We start from the raw sequence: 16006 nt of genomic DNA on the forward strand, positions 1-16006 counted from the left end.
GGTTGCAGTTTATCGTCCCAGGAAGAAAATACAGCTGCAGTTTATTCCCTTTATTGATGTGCTGAAAGGGAGGACACTTTTTCATCTCGTTCACTTTTTTTCTGCCCACTGGCTTCATTGAGACTGCATGTGATTCAAAAACCACGTATGTAACCAGTATTTTGCCATCTGGAAGCTGTTTCTCTTGAGTTTTTCATCGGGGGGGGGAGTCACACGATGTGTTGTGCTTTGAATCAGAGCAGCAATCGTATTTAAAGATTGTGATAACAGGTCTTAGATGCCTGAAAGCAAAAGAGCAAACCATGGCTCTGTGCACTGAAACCACATCTCTTCTCATGTGCAATTAGACTGGTTTTAACCTCTTCACAAACATGTTCTTTTTTTACTGATTATTTTATGAAGTCAATGAATAATTAAAAAATACAATAGATCAATAAAGGTTGTATTTGATCGGAGTCTAAAAAAGGATATTTGAGATCATTTCTACATGTAGAGCTGTAGTCAGACTTTCCGCCTCTAAATTCCGGCTGCAATGCAAGTAGTCGCAGGCACCTCTTGCTCTAGGGTTTGCATAACGTACAACCAAATCAGCATCTAAAATCAAATGAAATACATATGTTTTCCAATTGAACACATAAAATTCTCACAGTGAACAGTTTTCTCAGAAATGGCATTTTGTGGCGTGTTCTCCACCAGAGGGCTGGAACTGACGCAGCATTGCCTCCGGTACGTTCATGTAAGGTCTCGATGAATTTGTTGGGCAGGTTTAAGAAAACAACAGATACAGGTAGAGGTGTGTGGGAAAAAAGGTTTTATTGTCAAAGCTTGTTGTGTGATTGGAAGAACAGACTTCAAATGGAAACCACTTACAGTCAAAGAAATGTTGCAATAGAGGAATCGACAAACGCGGCCAAATGTGAAAAGTGGCTTACAGCGTCACATTTCCCCTCAGTGTCAAAATAATCCCACAGGGTGGATTTAAAAAGCTAAATCTTAAAAGTGGACAGGAACACTTAGAAAGCTCCCACACGTTTATCAATAGACAAAATAAATAATCGTACGCCGAATAGACAAAAGAACAATACTTTTCTGCTGAAATACAGATTTACTTCATCAGAAATTGCCCTCCACAGTTGATTGGACCTATTTACTTGTAAATATTAGATACACATTACTTGTGTACTCGTACACCTGTCAACACATACTTACTAGATTTTAAACCCAGGAGCTTTAGGCCCAGAATACCAGCATTTTGACAAAACATTTCAAATTTGATTTGGAGAAAAAAAACGGGTGGAAACCGTTAACAAACACAAAATGCAACATTCAGAGTTTGTTGAATGGATTTTTGCAACAATGCAAAAATGTTGCGCCGATCACCAACATGTCTGTCATCTTCTTGTATGTTTTCATCCCTGATGGCAATCTTCCACTGACAAACCGCTCGCTCCCCAAAGCAGAGAAACAAGGGCGGGGGGGGGGGGGGGGGGGGGCGCAGTGTGAGAAGATGGACAGGAGCGGAGAATCTGGACCGCGCTGACCTTTGGGCGCGCATGCAGAGCCCTTCTGATTTCACAGAGTAGAAGCGAGACAACGACTATGTACAGGCCAAGCTCCTCTATTCTCCTCCGCTGAGTCTTTACACTATGTACAAAGAATACTCGGACGCACGTCCGGGGGCCTCAGCTGGCTCCGGCCATCCGCGACTCGGCGGCAAAGAAGTTGAGCATCGTCTGGACAAGCTCCGGCAGGTCGTAGTCGTGCTTCCAGCCCCAGTCCTTCCGGGCGTTGGAATCGTCGAAGTTCATTGGCCAACTGTCAGCTGGGGAGAAAAGAACGAGCGAGTTAGTGCCGGCGCCGGTGATACCCGTGAGCTTGTGGTGGCCAACTCTAAAGGATCTGTTGACTTTGTGGTCTGCGTGATGTGGCCCGGTCGGAGAAGACCTACCGATGGCCTGCCGTACGTGGTCGATGTCGTACGTGACCTGCAGCTCGGGCATCTGCTTCTGGAGCTCCTGGGCCAGTTCCTCGGGGGTGAAGCTCATGGCGTTGATGTTGTAGGTCCTCATGCTCAGCGTGTCGGCCGGCGCCTCCATCACCTCCAGCGTGGCGCGCAAGCAGTCGTCAATGTACATCATGGGCAGCCGCGTGCTGGGCTTCAAGTTGCACTCGAACTTGCTGCTCTTGATTGCGTCGTGGAAAATCTGGACGGCGTAGTCTGGTCAGAACCAGAGGAGATGAAAAACGCACTTTTGCTGTTATTCAAGTCAAAGATACCACAATAAATCAAAATACAAGCTCTAACATTTCTGTGGAATCGGTCAGTTGCATAACAACACTTGAGGTACATCAAAGGTGAAACCGTATCTCCGCCTGCTCCCGGCTCACCTGTTGTGCCGCCGCCCGGCACGGAGTCCGCAGAGATGATTCCCGGGTAACGGAGGCAGCGGAAGTCAAGCCCGTAGCGGTGGTGGTAGTACTGCCGGGGGGGGAGGGGAGAGACAGCGACATGCAACATTGAATGCAGTGACTCAACAACAACGCAAAGACAGGACGAGGAGAATGAGGAGCGCGCGGCGTCGAGCGGTGTCGAGCTCTAACCTCGCCCATCAGCTCGGCGTGGACCTTGGAGACGCCGTAGATGGTGCGGGGCCTCTGCACGCAGAGGTCCGGCGTGGGGTTGCGGGGGGAAGTGGGGCCGAAGGCGCCGATGGTGCTCGGGACGAACAGACGCAGGCCGTGCTCCGCCGCGATGTCCAGGATGTTGTGGAGCCCTGAGGGACACGCGGGAGGATCACAACGTCGCACTCACCCCTAGCGCCACGGCAACCATATTTCACTCGGATCGTTTGAGAGCAGGTCAGCAGGTGCTTACCGGTGATGTTCACGGAGCGCGCGAGGGCCACGTTGGCCTCTCCGACAGCGCTGAGCAGAGCGCTGTAGTGCACCAGCCAGGTGATGCGGTTGTTCACCACGATCTCCCGCAGGTTCTTGTAGTCCAAGATGTCGGAGTAGATGAAGGGGCCTGACCGCGATGGAGAGGATGCAAGAGATTCAGAAAGCAGCGGGTCAGTGGCTGTTGTTTTTATTCTTGTCTTATTGTATTTATTCAGACGTCAGGGTGTAATTATCGAGATGAAGTAAATATGCCGCTTGTCTTAAAGAGACAATGACAGCTAGCAATAGATTGCTCATCCGTACTTCCCCTTTCCTAGAATCCAGTTACATAGTTTACAGCACAAAGCTGTCACATTCATTGGTAAGTTCGCCATTTACTGGATGTCAACAGAGCAAAGTCACCATGCGTCACATGTTGATTCAGAGCGAATCTTTCAAGATAAAAAAACAGACACATTGTGACTTCTGCATACGCATGCATGAGAGAAAATCAATAGGAGCCAAACTGGCTTTGTTTGCTCATGTTATTTGGGCACAAAGCTATGACACATTTGTAACACATTAACAAAATTTATTTCCAAATGCTCCAATGTTTAAAGGGTTGAGGAGTTGGTCTGGCTACACCTGCCAAATAAAAGCAACTTTGTACATTTGGACGCGATGAATTTTTTAAAGTCTAGGTCTTGTCTGTCTCGAGGTTACAGATTCTGATGAAATTCAGTCTCAAGAATCTAACAAAGTTAGAGACTCACCGCTGTGGAAGACGTTTCTTGGAGGTTTCCTGATGTCTGACAGGATGACGTTGTCCTTTCCAAACCGCTTTCTGTAAAGCGGGACGTCGCCGTGTTACAACTTGCGAAAGAAAGCACACTGGCCTTTGTTCAAACTCTGAAGCAATGTGATTGGTAATTCACCAGCTGTAAGAAACTGATTATGTAGCTTTTAACCAATTACGTAACTTACCTCAACATTTTGGCGAGCCCCACCCCGAGCTGCCCCAGGCCACCTGCATCAGATGGAGAGAGAGGGAGAGAGAGAGAGACCAGGGTTCATCAGTGCACAAATCACCTGGAGCAGATAAGCATCATTGCTTGTCTCCATGGAGACTGAAATGACTGAGGAGAGAAGACACCTACTCTCGCTTTCTAACCTTTGTCTTTTTCTACAATCATTTCCAAACTTAAAAAAAAAAATCCTGATGTTCTTGAAGTATTATAGTATCAAGAGATGCAACCAAACCAGGACCCACTGTCTGAGAGGACTGCGCTCCACAGTGTTCATGAGGCTTCATGAAATACAAAACACAGCTGCTGCGTACCTGTAATGAGCACCTTGGGGTGGTCCGTTTCGGAGAAGGACACGGAGTGGAAGCTGGCATCAGAAGTCACCTGCCGAGGGGAGAAGCTGATGTTGCGTACAGCCACTGTCAGGGGCTGGCAACCGCACCCTGGGGTGCTGAGCAGGGCCTGCTTGGCCACCTTGCACAGGGTTCTGATGACAGGCATGCTGGTACCTGCAGTGGAAAGAAGAAAAAAACGCATAAATGCAAGTTCCCACTTCAGGGTGAAATCTCTAGAATTCCACATGCAGGAGTGAAAATCGGTTTGTCAAAAAAAAATGAGTGTTTGACTGCCATCATCTGGTGGCCACTTAAAGTACGTTAAGAATGTATTGGCCAAGGCATGAAGTTCTGTATCCAGACCTCAGGCGCCTGGAGGCCGACATACTGGGGGACAAAACGCGCACTGAGGGAGCTGAATAGAAGTGCTTTCTTTCAAATTCATCTGCAGCAAAACGGTGATAATTGTAAAGCGACAAAAGGGGGAGGGGGGGGGGTTACGGGGGCGTGAGTTAAATGCAAATGGAGGTCCTTTGTTGCCAAAGACGCGCAACGGAGCTCCCGAGCGCGCAGCGACTTCAAGCATCGAGAGGACGGACTGCGTTTGTGTATGTGGCATTATGGCAAATATGGAAAACTGAGTCCGCGCATTGAACGCAGCGTTCAGCTTTTCATCGTTTAAAGAAGGTAAGAGTTTAAAGGGGATTTAATCAGACGAAACGGAGCCTTTTTTTCACAACACATTATTTCGAATGTTAACTTACCGAGAGCCGTGCGAGCTTCCCAAAACGAAAAGGAAAGAAGAAATGAACTTGAGCGTATTTATATGGCCCTGCCTTCAACGGGAGCCAATCAGAAGAGAGGGCGTAAAGGAGGAACGCAAAACACGGCCAAGTACAGGTCGCCTATCCAAGTGACACTATTTGGAAATGTTATCTTCCCATTTTTAACTCATTTAATCCAGATCCGTCTTATTATGGTGGAGAATGTAAATTAAGCAGCAACAGTGAGACTTATTTTAAAAGGGTACTCCTGATGTGGTCCCGCACTTCCTCCACAGAGGGCTGCTGACGTCAATTTCCACGTGGAGCGTGACGCATTTTTGAATGAGTGAGAACAAGCGCTATCTGAGATATAAGGCATCTTTAAAATATAGTTGGTATGAGAGACGAAGGTCCAGCCAAAAGAAAACACACTGCCCGAGCTCACCACGTCATCATAAGTCACTAATCAATCATACTTATATTTAATATGATGAGCTCAACGAGTCTACAAGTCACATTATATCAAATCATGTATATATATGTATAATATGTTTAATAATTTTAATCTGCGGGTGATATTGTATATAAAATAGAACTATCCTACATAATAATACCATTATATATAATATAAAGAGCTTAACACGTGCGCAGTCTGCTGGTGAGAAGAGGAGAATATTAATAAAGGAGGCAGGTGATCGCGGTACAGACAAACTAATGCGCGTATGTCTCTGGTTGTAATAGAGGGGGCCGTGCTGTCTCACCGGTTAGTCTTCAGGACCGGACGCAGCAGAGAGTCGTGTCTGAGTGGCTCGCGCAGTGAGATGTTTCGTCCCCGTGGGCTGCAGTGTTATCTCCGGCGGTTGTTGCATCAGCTGCGCTCTCCGGCTATATATCAGCGGCCATCTGGCTTCTGGGGGAGCCGGCCAGTCCTCTGATTGGTCCAGGGGCGGAGGTGCGGTGCGGTCCTCCCTCGCAGACCACGCCCACCGATAGTCAGCCGCGGTCCCGTTAGTGCCTGCGTGCGCTACTGCCGGTCAAACCGAGGCCACCCTGAGGCCGTGTGCTACTCCCTATTGTATTGGAACAGCGACTCAGCGCCTTAATGGACTACTTTTTAAATTCAGCAATTATTACAGGAAGTATAGTAGTAAATGTTTAATATTATGTCATTAATATACAATTCATATTATTGTGGCTTCATCTACAAACACAAGCCGTCAGGTTTAACTTTGTTAATGTGTCTCTCAAATTACTCGTTTTGATTCAGTGTCATTATTCAGCAAGACATTTAGTAGTCGCACAATAATAAATAATATAATGAATACTTTTTTAGTGGAAGTTTTAGGCCGATATGGCCGCCTGTGATGACCTGTAGTGTGTCCCCCCCGCTCTGTGGTGCAGTGATGCAGGCGCATGTTTTCACTGCAAACAGCTCGCTGAACAAGCCTGCTGATGCTGTGACGAAATGATCTTCCGATCAGGGGACCCGGGAATAAATAGCCGGGCAACAGGTGCCTGGTGGAGGCCTCCAATGGCAGCCGGTGTTCTCTGTGACGGCTCTGTTTCTCGCCATTGTGGCCTTCGGAAAGTCAAGACTCTTGAATTCATGGCTGAAAGCCTGGACGGCCTCTTTGAACAGGTTGCACAATACAAAAACACAAAAAAACAGGGTCATCTCACAGTCATCAAGTATCCTTTTCCTCCCATATTTTACGGGAATGAAGAGTGAATGACTTCATATTGTCGACATACAGCATGTCTGAGACTTTTATTCTAGATGTCTTTAGTTTTCCTTCAGCGTAAATCAGTTTTGTTTTTCAACTTAAGCATATTCTGTTTTGGTTTTCTTGTTAGATAACAGGTGTGAACCCTTCCACCACTCACATGCCAACACAGATCTTAAGCCCGCCCATTGCTCGCTACAAACCTCTTCAGCACAAAGTAAATCGGAGCGAACACATCACACCGATAAAGATTAGTGGTTTTAGCTTCATTTCTGGAAGGATTACAACCTGTAGCCACAAGGATTTGGTGGGTGTTTACAAACCATTCAGTCTGTCAGTCATTATTTTAACAGAATGAGGGCTCAAGTTTTTCCTCTTTTTTTGAGGGCCAGCAAAAATCCTCTGGTTGAGTCACTATAATGAAAATAAAAACCTGTATCTGTAGTAAAGGCATTTGAGGTCATTCTTGTTTCCTTTGACTTTCCAAAGTATTTACATCCTTAACTTAAGTAAAAGCAGCATTTAGAACCAGGGTTACTCAGGTAAAAGTATGTAAGCACTATTAGAAAAACAGATCAAAAGTAAAAGTACTCATCCTGCAGTGAAAATAAGTATAAAAATGAATATTGTTTTCACTGGACAGGAAAGGTGGGGAAATGTGTGATGTGAAACATAAAAAAATTGAATATGGTCAAACATCTTATGTTATAATTTATTTAATGGCTTGAAACTTTAAAAAAAGAAAAAACATCCAATCTTTTAAACAACAATATAATTTTACAGAATTACCTAAAAAGTACATTTTGAATTATGATTTAGCAGTAAAGCCTTGCACAAACACCGTAGAGCTGTTGACGTGGGCAAAGCAACGTTAAGAGACAACACGAAGCAAAATGACGGCACAGGAAATCAAACCATCACCCTGAAGTAATGCATTGTCCTCTTCATGCGGCGCGCACACACACACACACACACACGTATATAGTGCAGCTATGAACAACTTTCCCTTTATGAAGCATTTCATTGTAGTGGCTGGAATCAGTTCAGCATAGTGTTTATCAATCAATTTTTGAAGCACAACAGATGAAATGCATCAAGACGACGTGGACACAAGAATACAAAATACAATTTCATACTGGCAAAATAAACAAAATAACTAACCCGGGATGACCACTGTGGATTTAGTTTAACCCCAAAGATCCATTTATATTGACCTTAAAGTGCAGCATTTAGCTTTCTTAATCATCCCGATGGAGGCTTCCTTTGGCCGGGGACTGAAAGAGGAGCTTTAACGTCACCATGCCAACAGGACGTGTTTCAATAATCACTTTGGATGCACGACCCATGTCATTTATGTGCTAATGGCTTGAGTTTGTTGATATATCAGCGTTTTTAAACATTTAATAGTGCTACACGAGTTCTAACCACATTGTTCTGATTCTGTCCGTGCTTTTCACAAGTGCATCGGTATTAGATCGTAAAATAAAAACCACCAAATATGCATTTTGTTTACTAATGCGCTTGAAGACCATGACTGTTGTTTGGTAGCTTTAATTATCAAAATTTAAATGGGTCTTTAAAAGGAATATTTAACTTTATAACCCTCATATACTGTATGACCAACATGGCCACTGTTTCTGTGAGGTTGGGAGGAGAAAAAAAAACCCAGAAGCAGGCAAGTGAACATTCATCCGGTAATCTTGTGTGTGTGGAGCACGTCCCATACACATGAAAGGTAAAGCGTTCAGGCCCCTATCAACCCCCCCTACGCTTATTATGTCAGGTCTCATTGCGCAGCAAAGTCACATCCTGCCCACATTACGTGTTGCCATAGTTACTCTGCAGTGCTTCGGTAGCGTATACATTAAGCAGGATGTTTGGAGAAAACTTAGTACATTTCCTCCGGATCAAGATCAATGGCCATCTATTGAAAGACGTTTAGAAAAATGGACTCACATTGTTCTTAAGTCACACAAAGTAAGGAAGGAATTCCCATTTCAACTAAAGAGTTTTTTTTTAGTTTATGAATCAGGCCGCTCTTTCTGCATCTCCAGTCACATGGTCTGTGTGAAAGATTGCGGCATTGATGGGAAATTTGTGGTTGATTTTAAACTGAATCTGGATGCGTCGCTTTACCATTTCATATCTGTGAGAGAAACCAAAATGTTTCATCATCAATCATATACAAAAATCCCAACTGAAAAACTAAAGGATACATTCTCACTTGGGACATTGATCTGTTAAAGTATCTCCTTATATTTACACATTTTCTACCTCTTTCTTTCATCTCTCTCCCCCTCTAGGGCGTCTGTGACAGACGATCCTCCGTCTCCAGCTGGGCCAGCTGCCTGCGCAGCTTGTTCACTTTGTTCTGGAGCTCCTTGTTGTATTCAATTATGTGCACCATTTCCGCGTAGGCCTCGTCCTGACACCTGGACGAGCGGTTCCAACGAAGGAACACTCCTGCAACACAGAGCGGAGCAGCGTGAGCGCCTCACACCAAACAGACAGAACCCCGTCGCAAAGAGGTGCTTTCTCTTGTGCGACAAACACAAGCAAACGCACACCCGAAAGGTGTAAATGTGTTTGAATCGTGAAACGTCCGTAGCAGCCTCCCTTCCTCCACCAGTCTGTGGGGCGTGGGGGACATTGGGAAAGGCCCTCACAGATCTGAGATACTGGTAAAACCAGCGTGACCACACAGATCTGCCGGGTTACTGGAATGTCCCGCCCGGTGGGGAAGTGACTCACGGGTCACGATGAGAGCGGTTTTGGGAAGGATCTGAGCTTGGACAAGTCAAAGCCGTGACAATAAAAACATTTTTTTTAAAACAACTACACAGGAACCATTTTGCATTAGCGCCACTTCTCTCGCTGACCTCTCGATTCACTTGTCCTGGCGGCGTTGGTCTACATTTCAGGCAGAGAAAGGTTTTATTGCATTTGAAAATAGTAAATCAACAGAAAAGCAAACGGTTGGAATAAATACAGCTACAGATACAACCTCGGTTTGATTATAGACCCGTTTTTGATTCGAGGCGAGCAGTAGTAGGACACACACGCTGTTAACCGACATTACTGAAAAGGATCACAACGTAAATACCAGGCGAGAGGCACATGCGGCTTGAGACCTCATGGAGCCCTGCTCCACGCGGCCATTCACCCTCAAAAGGGATTGATAAATAGGCAGGTTGTCTGTTGCATTTCATCTGCTTCAGTACTTCTCCCTGTTCATACAGAACAAGGGAGTGGCTTTGACGCTTCAGGCAGGATGGGGGGCCCCTCAAACAGCTTCGCTTGAACCCAATGACCTCTCGTTGGTGCCCCCCCCTCCCTACTCTTCTTTGTGCTTTGGGCCGTTTGGGGATTCAGCGATTTCAAGCATTGGCTCCGCCGGGGCTTTTTCCTTTAAAATGGCACGAACAATTATTCAAATGAACGTCATCCTTTTCATTTTCCAAGAAAAACTGAAAAGCAACTGTTTTTGTAATCCTCCTGCAATCCAATGACGGCTCCTTAAAAATACAGTCAGAATAATTTGGTACGTTTCAAAAAGTAATTTGTAGTCCCAGAGTTTGTGAAATGTTGGAAAATGTGATTTTCTTCTAAATTATTCCCATTCCATTCTTGGTTCAGAGTGAATAGAAATCCTAAAGAGGACCATTTGAAACCTCTGCTTTGAGCCCGACACAAGGCCGGCCGTCACGTTTTTACATCGAGGTCAAGTTTCCTCAAGGGCCCGGGGAGGGAAAAGAACGGCGTGCACTTCACCCACGCGGCATCGCCAAACCGCCTCTGCATCACTGCCTGCTCATTTAACCAAATTAAGTGATCAAGTACCGTGGCGTGCAGTATCCGTATCATTCTGACCACAGTAATCCAGACAGTCGATATTTTGTGTTGCAACATAAGCCTTTGATTCTTAAAATGAACAATGTGAGCTTGCTACAGCCAAGGAGGGAAAAAACAACTGGCACATGACCGCTGACCGCTTGCTAGTAAACAGTCACCAAGCCACTGTGCTCAGGTGTCCCTATCTGTGCTATTTTAAGACAAACAAGCAAACTCCCTCATCCAGAAGCTTGCGGAGCAATCGGAGCAATGTCAGAAATGTAAAAGTGCCCAAAGACAAATGGGGGTAAAAATCACATGAAGTAAACAGCCACGTTGCAGAGTTTGACCCCCTTGTGTAACATGGTTCACAAAAAAAACAGAATGAGTAGGCTGCGGTATTTATAGGGTCTCAAAGGGGTCACTCAGTTTGTTGGCAGTGCAAACAGTGAAAGCGTTGGTGCCCCCTTCTGGCGGAATTACAAAAGGCCACCAGAGATATGAACATCTGGGCGATGGCAGCAGCATTTTCCACCTGATGTGGAGGCATGATTTAAAAGCCTTTCAGTCTTTGGGCCCCGATCAATGTTTTGGCACTGGCTTCCCACAGCTCCGACCAATCAGACATTATCCAATCGTTGGGATGGAACCTGTAGTGAAGTCATTCACCCTGCAAACGTTATCATGTGACGTGACCTGGGTGCCTTTACAGTGTTTTGCACAACATACCTGAAGGCGGCTCATTCAAAAATATCTTCTCATCCATAAATAATTTGAACATTATTACAGTTCAAAACCTAACTTAGCACTCTCAGATGGCATCGCTAGCCCTTTAGTAGAGTACCAATAAAACGTCTAGTAGTTAATCCTTAATTAGGCGGATGTTTGAATAATTGACTAAAACAGTGTGTGAACTCTGTAACAATTGTTTCAGGCGTTAACCAAAGGATTCCTTCAGTTAACAAAGACAAACTCGGTCTCAGGCCTAGCCCGAGCTTAAGCAAACAGCGCGAGTCAAAACCCACAATTTCACGGAGCAGTGAGTGTGCAGTCTCACAGGAACAGGCTGTCGGTGTTAAACAAGAACATCAGGATTGCAGCCTCCTCGCAGATGTAAATCAACAAAGCTCAATTTGTTTAAACAGCTGCTAGTTTCAGCCCTCGACTGAAACTCGTGGCGTCTTACTGATGCGTCGGGCCGACATTGCCCTCTCTCATTTTAGGTCCTCTCTGGAACATAACCTCGGTCCCCGGGAGTGTGTTTTTTTTCTTCGTGTGTTTACCTTCCCACAGCAGCAGACTCTGAGGGGCGACAGAGGGCCAGATCACCAGACTGTTGGCCTCGTAGAGCGGGTTGGTCAGGCGCTCCAGTTGCTGGGGCCGGTTCACCCACGACCACAGGGACACGGTCTTCTGAGGCAGAGACAGTTTGACTCTACGAAACGGGTGAGAGGGTGAGAGGGTGTTAAGCAATGGGTAACGGATAAGAACACAGGTTGCCTGGGTAACAAGGCCACAGCAACGTGAAGAGAAGGCTGACGGGGAAGATCTTTGCAACGCTACATCAATGTCAAGAATGCTACAGTACCGCATTGATGGCCTTCAATCTGTCAAGCGCTTGGTAAACACCGTATGTTGTACACGGCAGCACGTGTGACAGACCGAGTGGACGAGCACGCGGCGTGACGTGAGCCGGTTGGAACGGTGAGCTCAGACCCACCTCTCGGCCGTGCTGTTGCCCAGGAAGGTGCCGAACTGAGAAGCGTACGCGTGTTCAAAGACCAGCACCAGGAAGCCTTCGCTGAATTCAAAGGAACACGGGAACTGGCGAAGGATCTGCCACACGCAGTCCAAGAACAGGAGGAAGACGGGGGCCTCTTGGCGAGGCTTGCTGTTGGAGAAGGCCGACTGGGCGCAGCGCTGGTGGAACGGGTGGCCCGCCTGGGACAGAGGGTCAAAGATTAAAACAATTTGTAATATGACGTGACCCTTTAGGCGGGGCCTCCTCGGGTCAAGTCGCTTTACCTGAAGCCACTCGCGCTCCACCAGGCCCTGGAAGCCTCTGATGGTCCTGCAGGCCGGGTCGAGGATGATCTGAGCCAACGAGGTCACCTGCAGGGTGGAGTCCGTCCCCTCGGTGCCGTGAACGAGGACCGACGCTCCCTCCCTGAGACAAACGCACGGCGGGACATTTTGTCACTGCCACCGCGGCGACCAACGCGGATCCAAAGCGGGCCGCTGGTATTTCCTCAGCAGAGCGGAGTCGGCCTCATGCTTAGCAAGCACTGGGCCGGGGTCAGCGTTACAAGCGAGTCAATGGTTCCCTCACCTGTCGATACACTGGGCAGCCAGGCAGGCGGTGGTGAGGATCTCTTTGACATGGGTCAGCCAGTTGGAAGCCTCCAGCTTGCTTAACCAGCGGTCCATATTGTGCGACTGGTCGTTAAGCGCCTCGACCAGCTTTATCAGACTCTCCTGGAGGATGTTAGACCTGGAAATGACATTTTATACGGTCCCGATTTTTTATTATAATTCAAACATATATGTCATATTTAAAGAGAGCATAAATAACAGTCATGCTAAAAGTAGAAAAAACACAATGTCGGCGCCTTCTCAAACTAAAAAGATTATTACTTCATGGATACGCTGCAGCCCTCCCCGAGCGCTCACCTTTCGATCGCCTTGGAAATCCTCCTCCATTGCGGGTAGTTAGCCTCGGACTCGAATCCTCCGCCTCGAGCTTTGGCCTGCTGGGCGACGTTGACGGCGCGCGTGTCGATGATGTAGCCGCGTTTTCCCGGTCGCAGTGTGGCGTTGATCAGCTTCTCGTCTTCCTTACACCGGCGCCCGTTGGTGCCGGTCAGAGGCTGCCCGGCGCGCATCATCACCTGAAAGTGGATTTTTCCAGAACTGACTAGAAGAATACTCCGCAGCGGAGGGCAGAATCCTTTCGACTCAGGTTCACGGGGGGGCTCACCATGCCGTTCTTCTTGTGGTAGTAGCTAAGTACTGGAAAACGGCCACTGTGACGGAAGGTGGCTACTTTCCTCAGAGTGTCATCGTCCACACCTTTGGGCACTGCCACTAGAGGAGGGTACGATGCACATACGCTGAAGTCCTTGTTGACCTCACTCAGTCTCCACTCATCCGTCTGGTAAGAGACACAGTGATGGGTTGAGGGGAAAGGTATTACGGCAGAGCAGAGGGCTGAGAGAATGCACAGTGTGAACATTATTGGTCACTTATCCGGTCCATACCATGGTTTCTAAATCTTTAAAGACATCCTGTGGAAGAAATGAGGTCCAGCCGTCTTCTATGACTTCAAACATGGGCCGGTAGAAGAAAGGGTACATCAGGGAGAGTATGTCAAGCGTGGACAGGGCCTAGAGAGGAAATAATATGCGTTAGTCAATGTAGAATCTTATTTAAAACAGGAAATATCTTACGGATAGCAAAAGTGAACGTTATGCAGTTCTTTTACCTCGATGGAACTGGCAATGTTGAGACACTCCTCCATGCCAGGGATGTCGAGCTGGATCACCCTCAGGTCTTTGCATTTTACAATAATCCTTCCCTGTGACCCCAGAAATCTGAAGGGAAAGTTGTATAAAAAGGAAAGTGTGAAGCACCGTGGGATTGGCCGCGACCTTTCCGCGTGGAAAACGTCTCCTCATGTTAGGTTTTTGAGTTTCCCCATTCTAAAAAACACATGCATGTTAGCTTCTATGGACGCTCATGTCTGAATTCTGCCTCTGAGCACGAGTTGGTCTCCGGTAGCTGCACATAGCAGGGACAGTGCGTTAGTGTGTAAACATTCATTTGTGCTCTTATTTGTTATTTTTCATAGACAATATTTAATCCTCAGTACTGTTTACAGCCCCAGCAGCCTTCCCAACCAACAAAATTATAGAAAACACTGCAGTGACACAAACTTCCTGTCACAGTTTCAGATCCTGTCTCCACCACAAAAGTAAAGCGTTGGCACCCCAAAGGAAATGTAGCAGCAAAATCCTCAGGCCTCGTGCAAGCAATCAAAGCTGCATCGAAGGAACAGCAGAAAACCAACTCTGACCGTGTCCCCTCCCTCGCTGCTCAAAATGAATTCACCAAATAGGCGCGTTAATTTGCCGCCGTCCTCAGAATGGCTTTCATTCAGAAGTCACACCATGCAAATCCATTGTGCAACGTTGCCTTTTTGTGTGAAGTTAACCTCTTTATCGTAACTGATGACACTGCAACGTGAGAGGGGCATTTCCTATACAACAATGGAGCAGAAAAGGTGGACATTCCTCACATCGGCTGACAAGAAGTGAATCACCTTTTCTCTATGCAGTCGATGTTTGAGTGAAGCAGCCACAGCTCCTCGGTGTTGTCCTGTCTGGAGGAGAGAATCAGGTGATGCCCGGTCAAACACAGGGTCCCCTCCACCGTGGGCATGAAAGGTCGGTGTAGGATGACCCCATCCACCCTGGGGGTCTTTATCAACTCTGCGAACTCCATGACCTGCCTGCGGACAAAAAGACAGCTGACAGGAAAAGGGATACGAGGGAAAGAAAGGATGATTAAAGCATACGGATGCGCCAATACACGTCACTACTGCCAACACGTAAAAAAAGCTCACGTACAGCGGAGCTGCTTTTTAAAAGGAACATATAGGGTGAATCGATGTCAATTAACATTAAAGCGATCCGCAGTAACATTCTGTCACGTATAACCTTCGCTAAGTTACCCTGATTCAGGAAATGAAGCGGCTAACGCTAGCTAGCTAGCCGGCTAGCTAACCGTGACGGGGCGTACGAAATGTCCGTCAATTTGTGAATTTTACGTTTAAATGTAAACGTTATACTGTAATTGTGGCGTACAAAAGAAACACTTTTCATTGACACCCAAGTGACCTGTCGTACGTTACCTGATTATCTTTTCGTTGTATTTGTTGTTGGGCGAGACTGGTCCGCTCACATAAACAAGCCGACTGGAAACAGCTGACCGTAGCAATTTGCACCTCAAGTTCCCTAATTATTTTATAAAATGATATCGATTATTATTGTTATAGTGTGTGTTAGTAACATCTAGGCAGTAGATGTCAAAACAATATAATTACCATTGACTAAATGCAATTACATTCTGGCCTTGTTGGTTAAAAGGATATCCACCATAGCTTGGTCATTTTAAAGCAGTACTTCAGTTTAATGTGTTATTTTGTTGGTCATCAAATAGAAACCAACAGAATTCCTCATGGCACAAAGCATATTGTAACATACCTGTTTCATAGACCATGTCAGGCTGCTGTTTTATTAATGTTAAATCATACATCTTCCTCTGCTAAATGAAACACCTCACAGTATCTAAACGGGACACTAGGTGGTGACATTTTGACGTTAGTTCACTAATACGTTGATTTAAAATCCCTGACAGATTAGACACTAAAAGCCCCCAACATCAATGCCACA

At 46.4% G+C, this 16006-nt stretch overlaps 3 protein-coding genes across 30 annotated transcripts in view; 1 reads left to right on the forward strand and 2 right to left on the reverse strand.

The window, feature by feature from the left end:
* Window positions 1-16006, forward strand: part of rps12 (ribosomal protein S12) — a 209637-nt gene that overhangs the window by 100258 nt on the left and 93373 nt on the right. For 2 of the 24 annotated variants that reach the window (XM_062559611.1, XM_062559640.1), the window contains exon 1: window positions 2231-2240. The exons of 16 other annotated variants lie outside the window; for them this stretch is intronic. The gene's annotated coding sequence lies outside the window, so the exon portion shown is untranslated. Of the gene's footprint in view, window positions 1-2230; window positions 2241-3578; window positions 3589-6634; window positions 6645-11204; window positions 11215-16006 lie in introns of those variants that run through there. 6 more of the 24 variants (XM_062559622.1, XM_062559643.1, XM_062559613.1 and 3 more) reach the window with 3 other exon arrangements.
* Window positions 794-5911, reverse strand: tdh (L-threonine dehydrogenase). 2 transcript variants are annotated; one of them, XM_037449896.2, is made up of 9 exons: window positions 5763-5911; window positions 4217-4411; window positions 3862-3904; window positions 3651-3721; window positions 2876-3025; window positions 2602-2774; window positions 2389-2479; window positions 1949-2218; window positions 794-1822 (listed from the first exon to the last, which is right to left on the reverse strand). In XM_037449896.2, the coding sequence occupies exons 2-9, from the start codon at window positions 4401-4403 to the stop codon at window positions 1683-1685; spliced, it is 1125 nt and encodes a 374-aa protein (XP_037305793.1). In that variant the 5' UTR covers window positions 4404-4411; window positions 5763-5911; the 3' UTR covers window positions 794-1682. The 2 variants fall into 2 exon arrangements, with proteins under 2 accessions (XP_037305793.1, XP_037305792.1); XM_037449895.2 differs by lacking the exon at window positions 5763-5911 and adding an exon at window positions 5002-5152.
* On the reverse strand, window positions 7424-15562 carry mtmr9 (myotubularin related protein 9). Of its 4 annotated transcripts, XM_037448812.2 has the most exons (12): window positions 15466-15562; window positions 14875-15081; window positions 14038-14146; window positions 13814-13939; window positions 13534-13707; window positions 13227-13444; window positions 12886-13047; window positions 12582-12723; window positions 12277-12497; window positions 11840-11991; window positions 9000-9188; window positions 7424-8871 (listed from the first exon to the last, which is right to left on the reverse strand). In XM_037448812.2, the coding sequence occupies exons 2-11, from the start codon at window positions 15054-15056 to the stop codon at window positions 9025-9027; spliced, it is 1650 nt and encodes a 549-aa protein (XP_037304709.2). In that variant the 5' UTR covers window positions 15057-15081; window positions 15466-15562; the 3' UTR covers window positions 7424-8871; window positions 9000-9024. The 4 variants fall into 4 exon arrangements, with proteins under 4 accessions (XP_037304709.2, XP_037304707.2, XP_037304708.2 ...); XM_037448810.2 differs by having other exon boundaries at window positions 7424-9188; XM_037448811.2 differs by having other exon boundaries at window positions 7424-9188; window positions 14875-15063; window positions 15466-15561.

Source organism: Pungitius pungitius, chromosome 20 (genome assembly GCF_949316345.1).
Source record: "Pungitius pungitius chromosome 20, fPunPun2.1, whole genome shotgun sequence".
NCBI lineage: Eukaryota > Metazoa > Chordata > Actinopteri > Perciformes > Gasterosteidae > Pungitius > Pungitius pungitius.

Excerpts from the sequence above, each read along its gene's own strand:
- tdh (XM_037449896.2), bottom strand. The coding sequence starts at position 4,403 with ATGCCTGTCATCAGAACCCTGTGCAAGGTGGCCAAGCAGGCCCTGCTC. Across the intron at positions 2,775-2,875 it reads GCGCTCCGTGAACATCACCG|GGCTCCACAACATCCTGGAC; the intron begins GTAAGCACCTGC and ends CGTGTCCCTCAG. Across the intron at positions 1,823-1,948 it reads CCACGTACGGCAGGCCATCG|CTGACAGTTGGCCAATGAAC; the intron begins GTAGGTCTTCTC and ends TTTTCTCCCCAG.
- mtmr9 (XM_037448812.2), bottom strand. The coding sequence starts at position 15,056 with ATGGAGTTCGCAGAGTTGATAAAGACCCCCAGGGTGGATGGGGTCATC. Across the intron at positions 13,445-13,533 it reads ACCACAAGAAGAACGGCATG|GTGATGATGCGCGCCGGGCA; the intron begins GTGAGCCCCCCC and ends ATCCACTTTCAG. Across the intron at positions 13,048-13,226 it reads ATTTCCAAGGCGATCGAAAG|GTCTAACATCCTCCAGGAGA; the intron begins GTGAGCGCTCGG and ends TGTCATTTCCAG.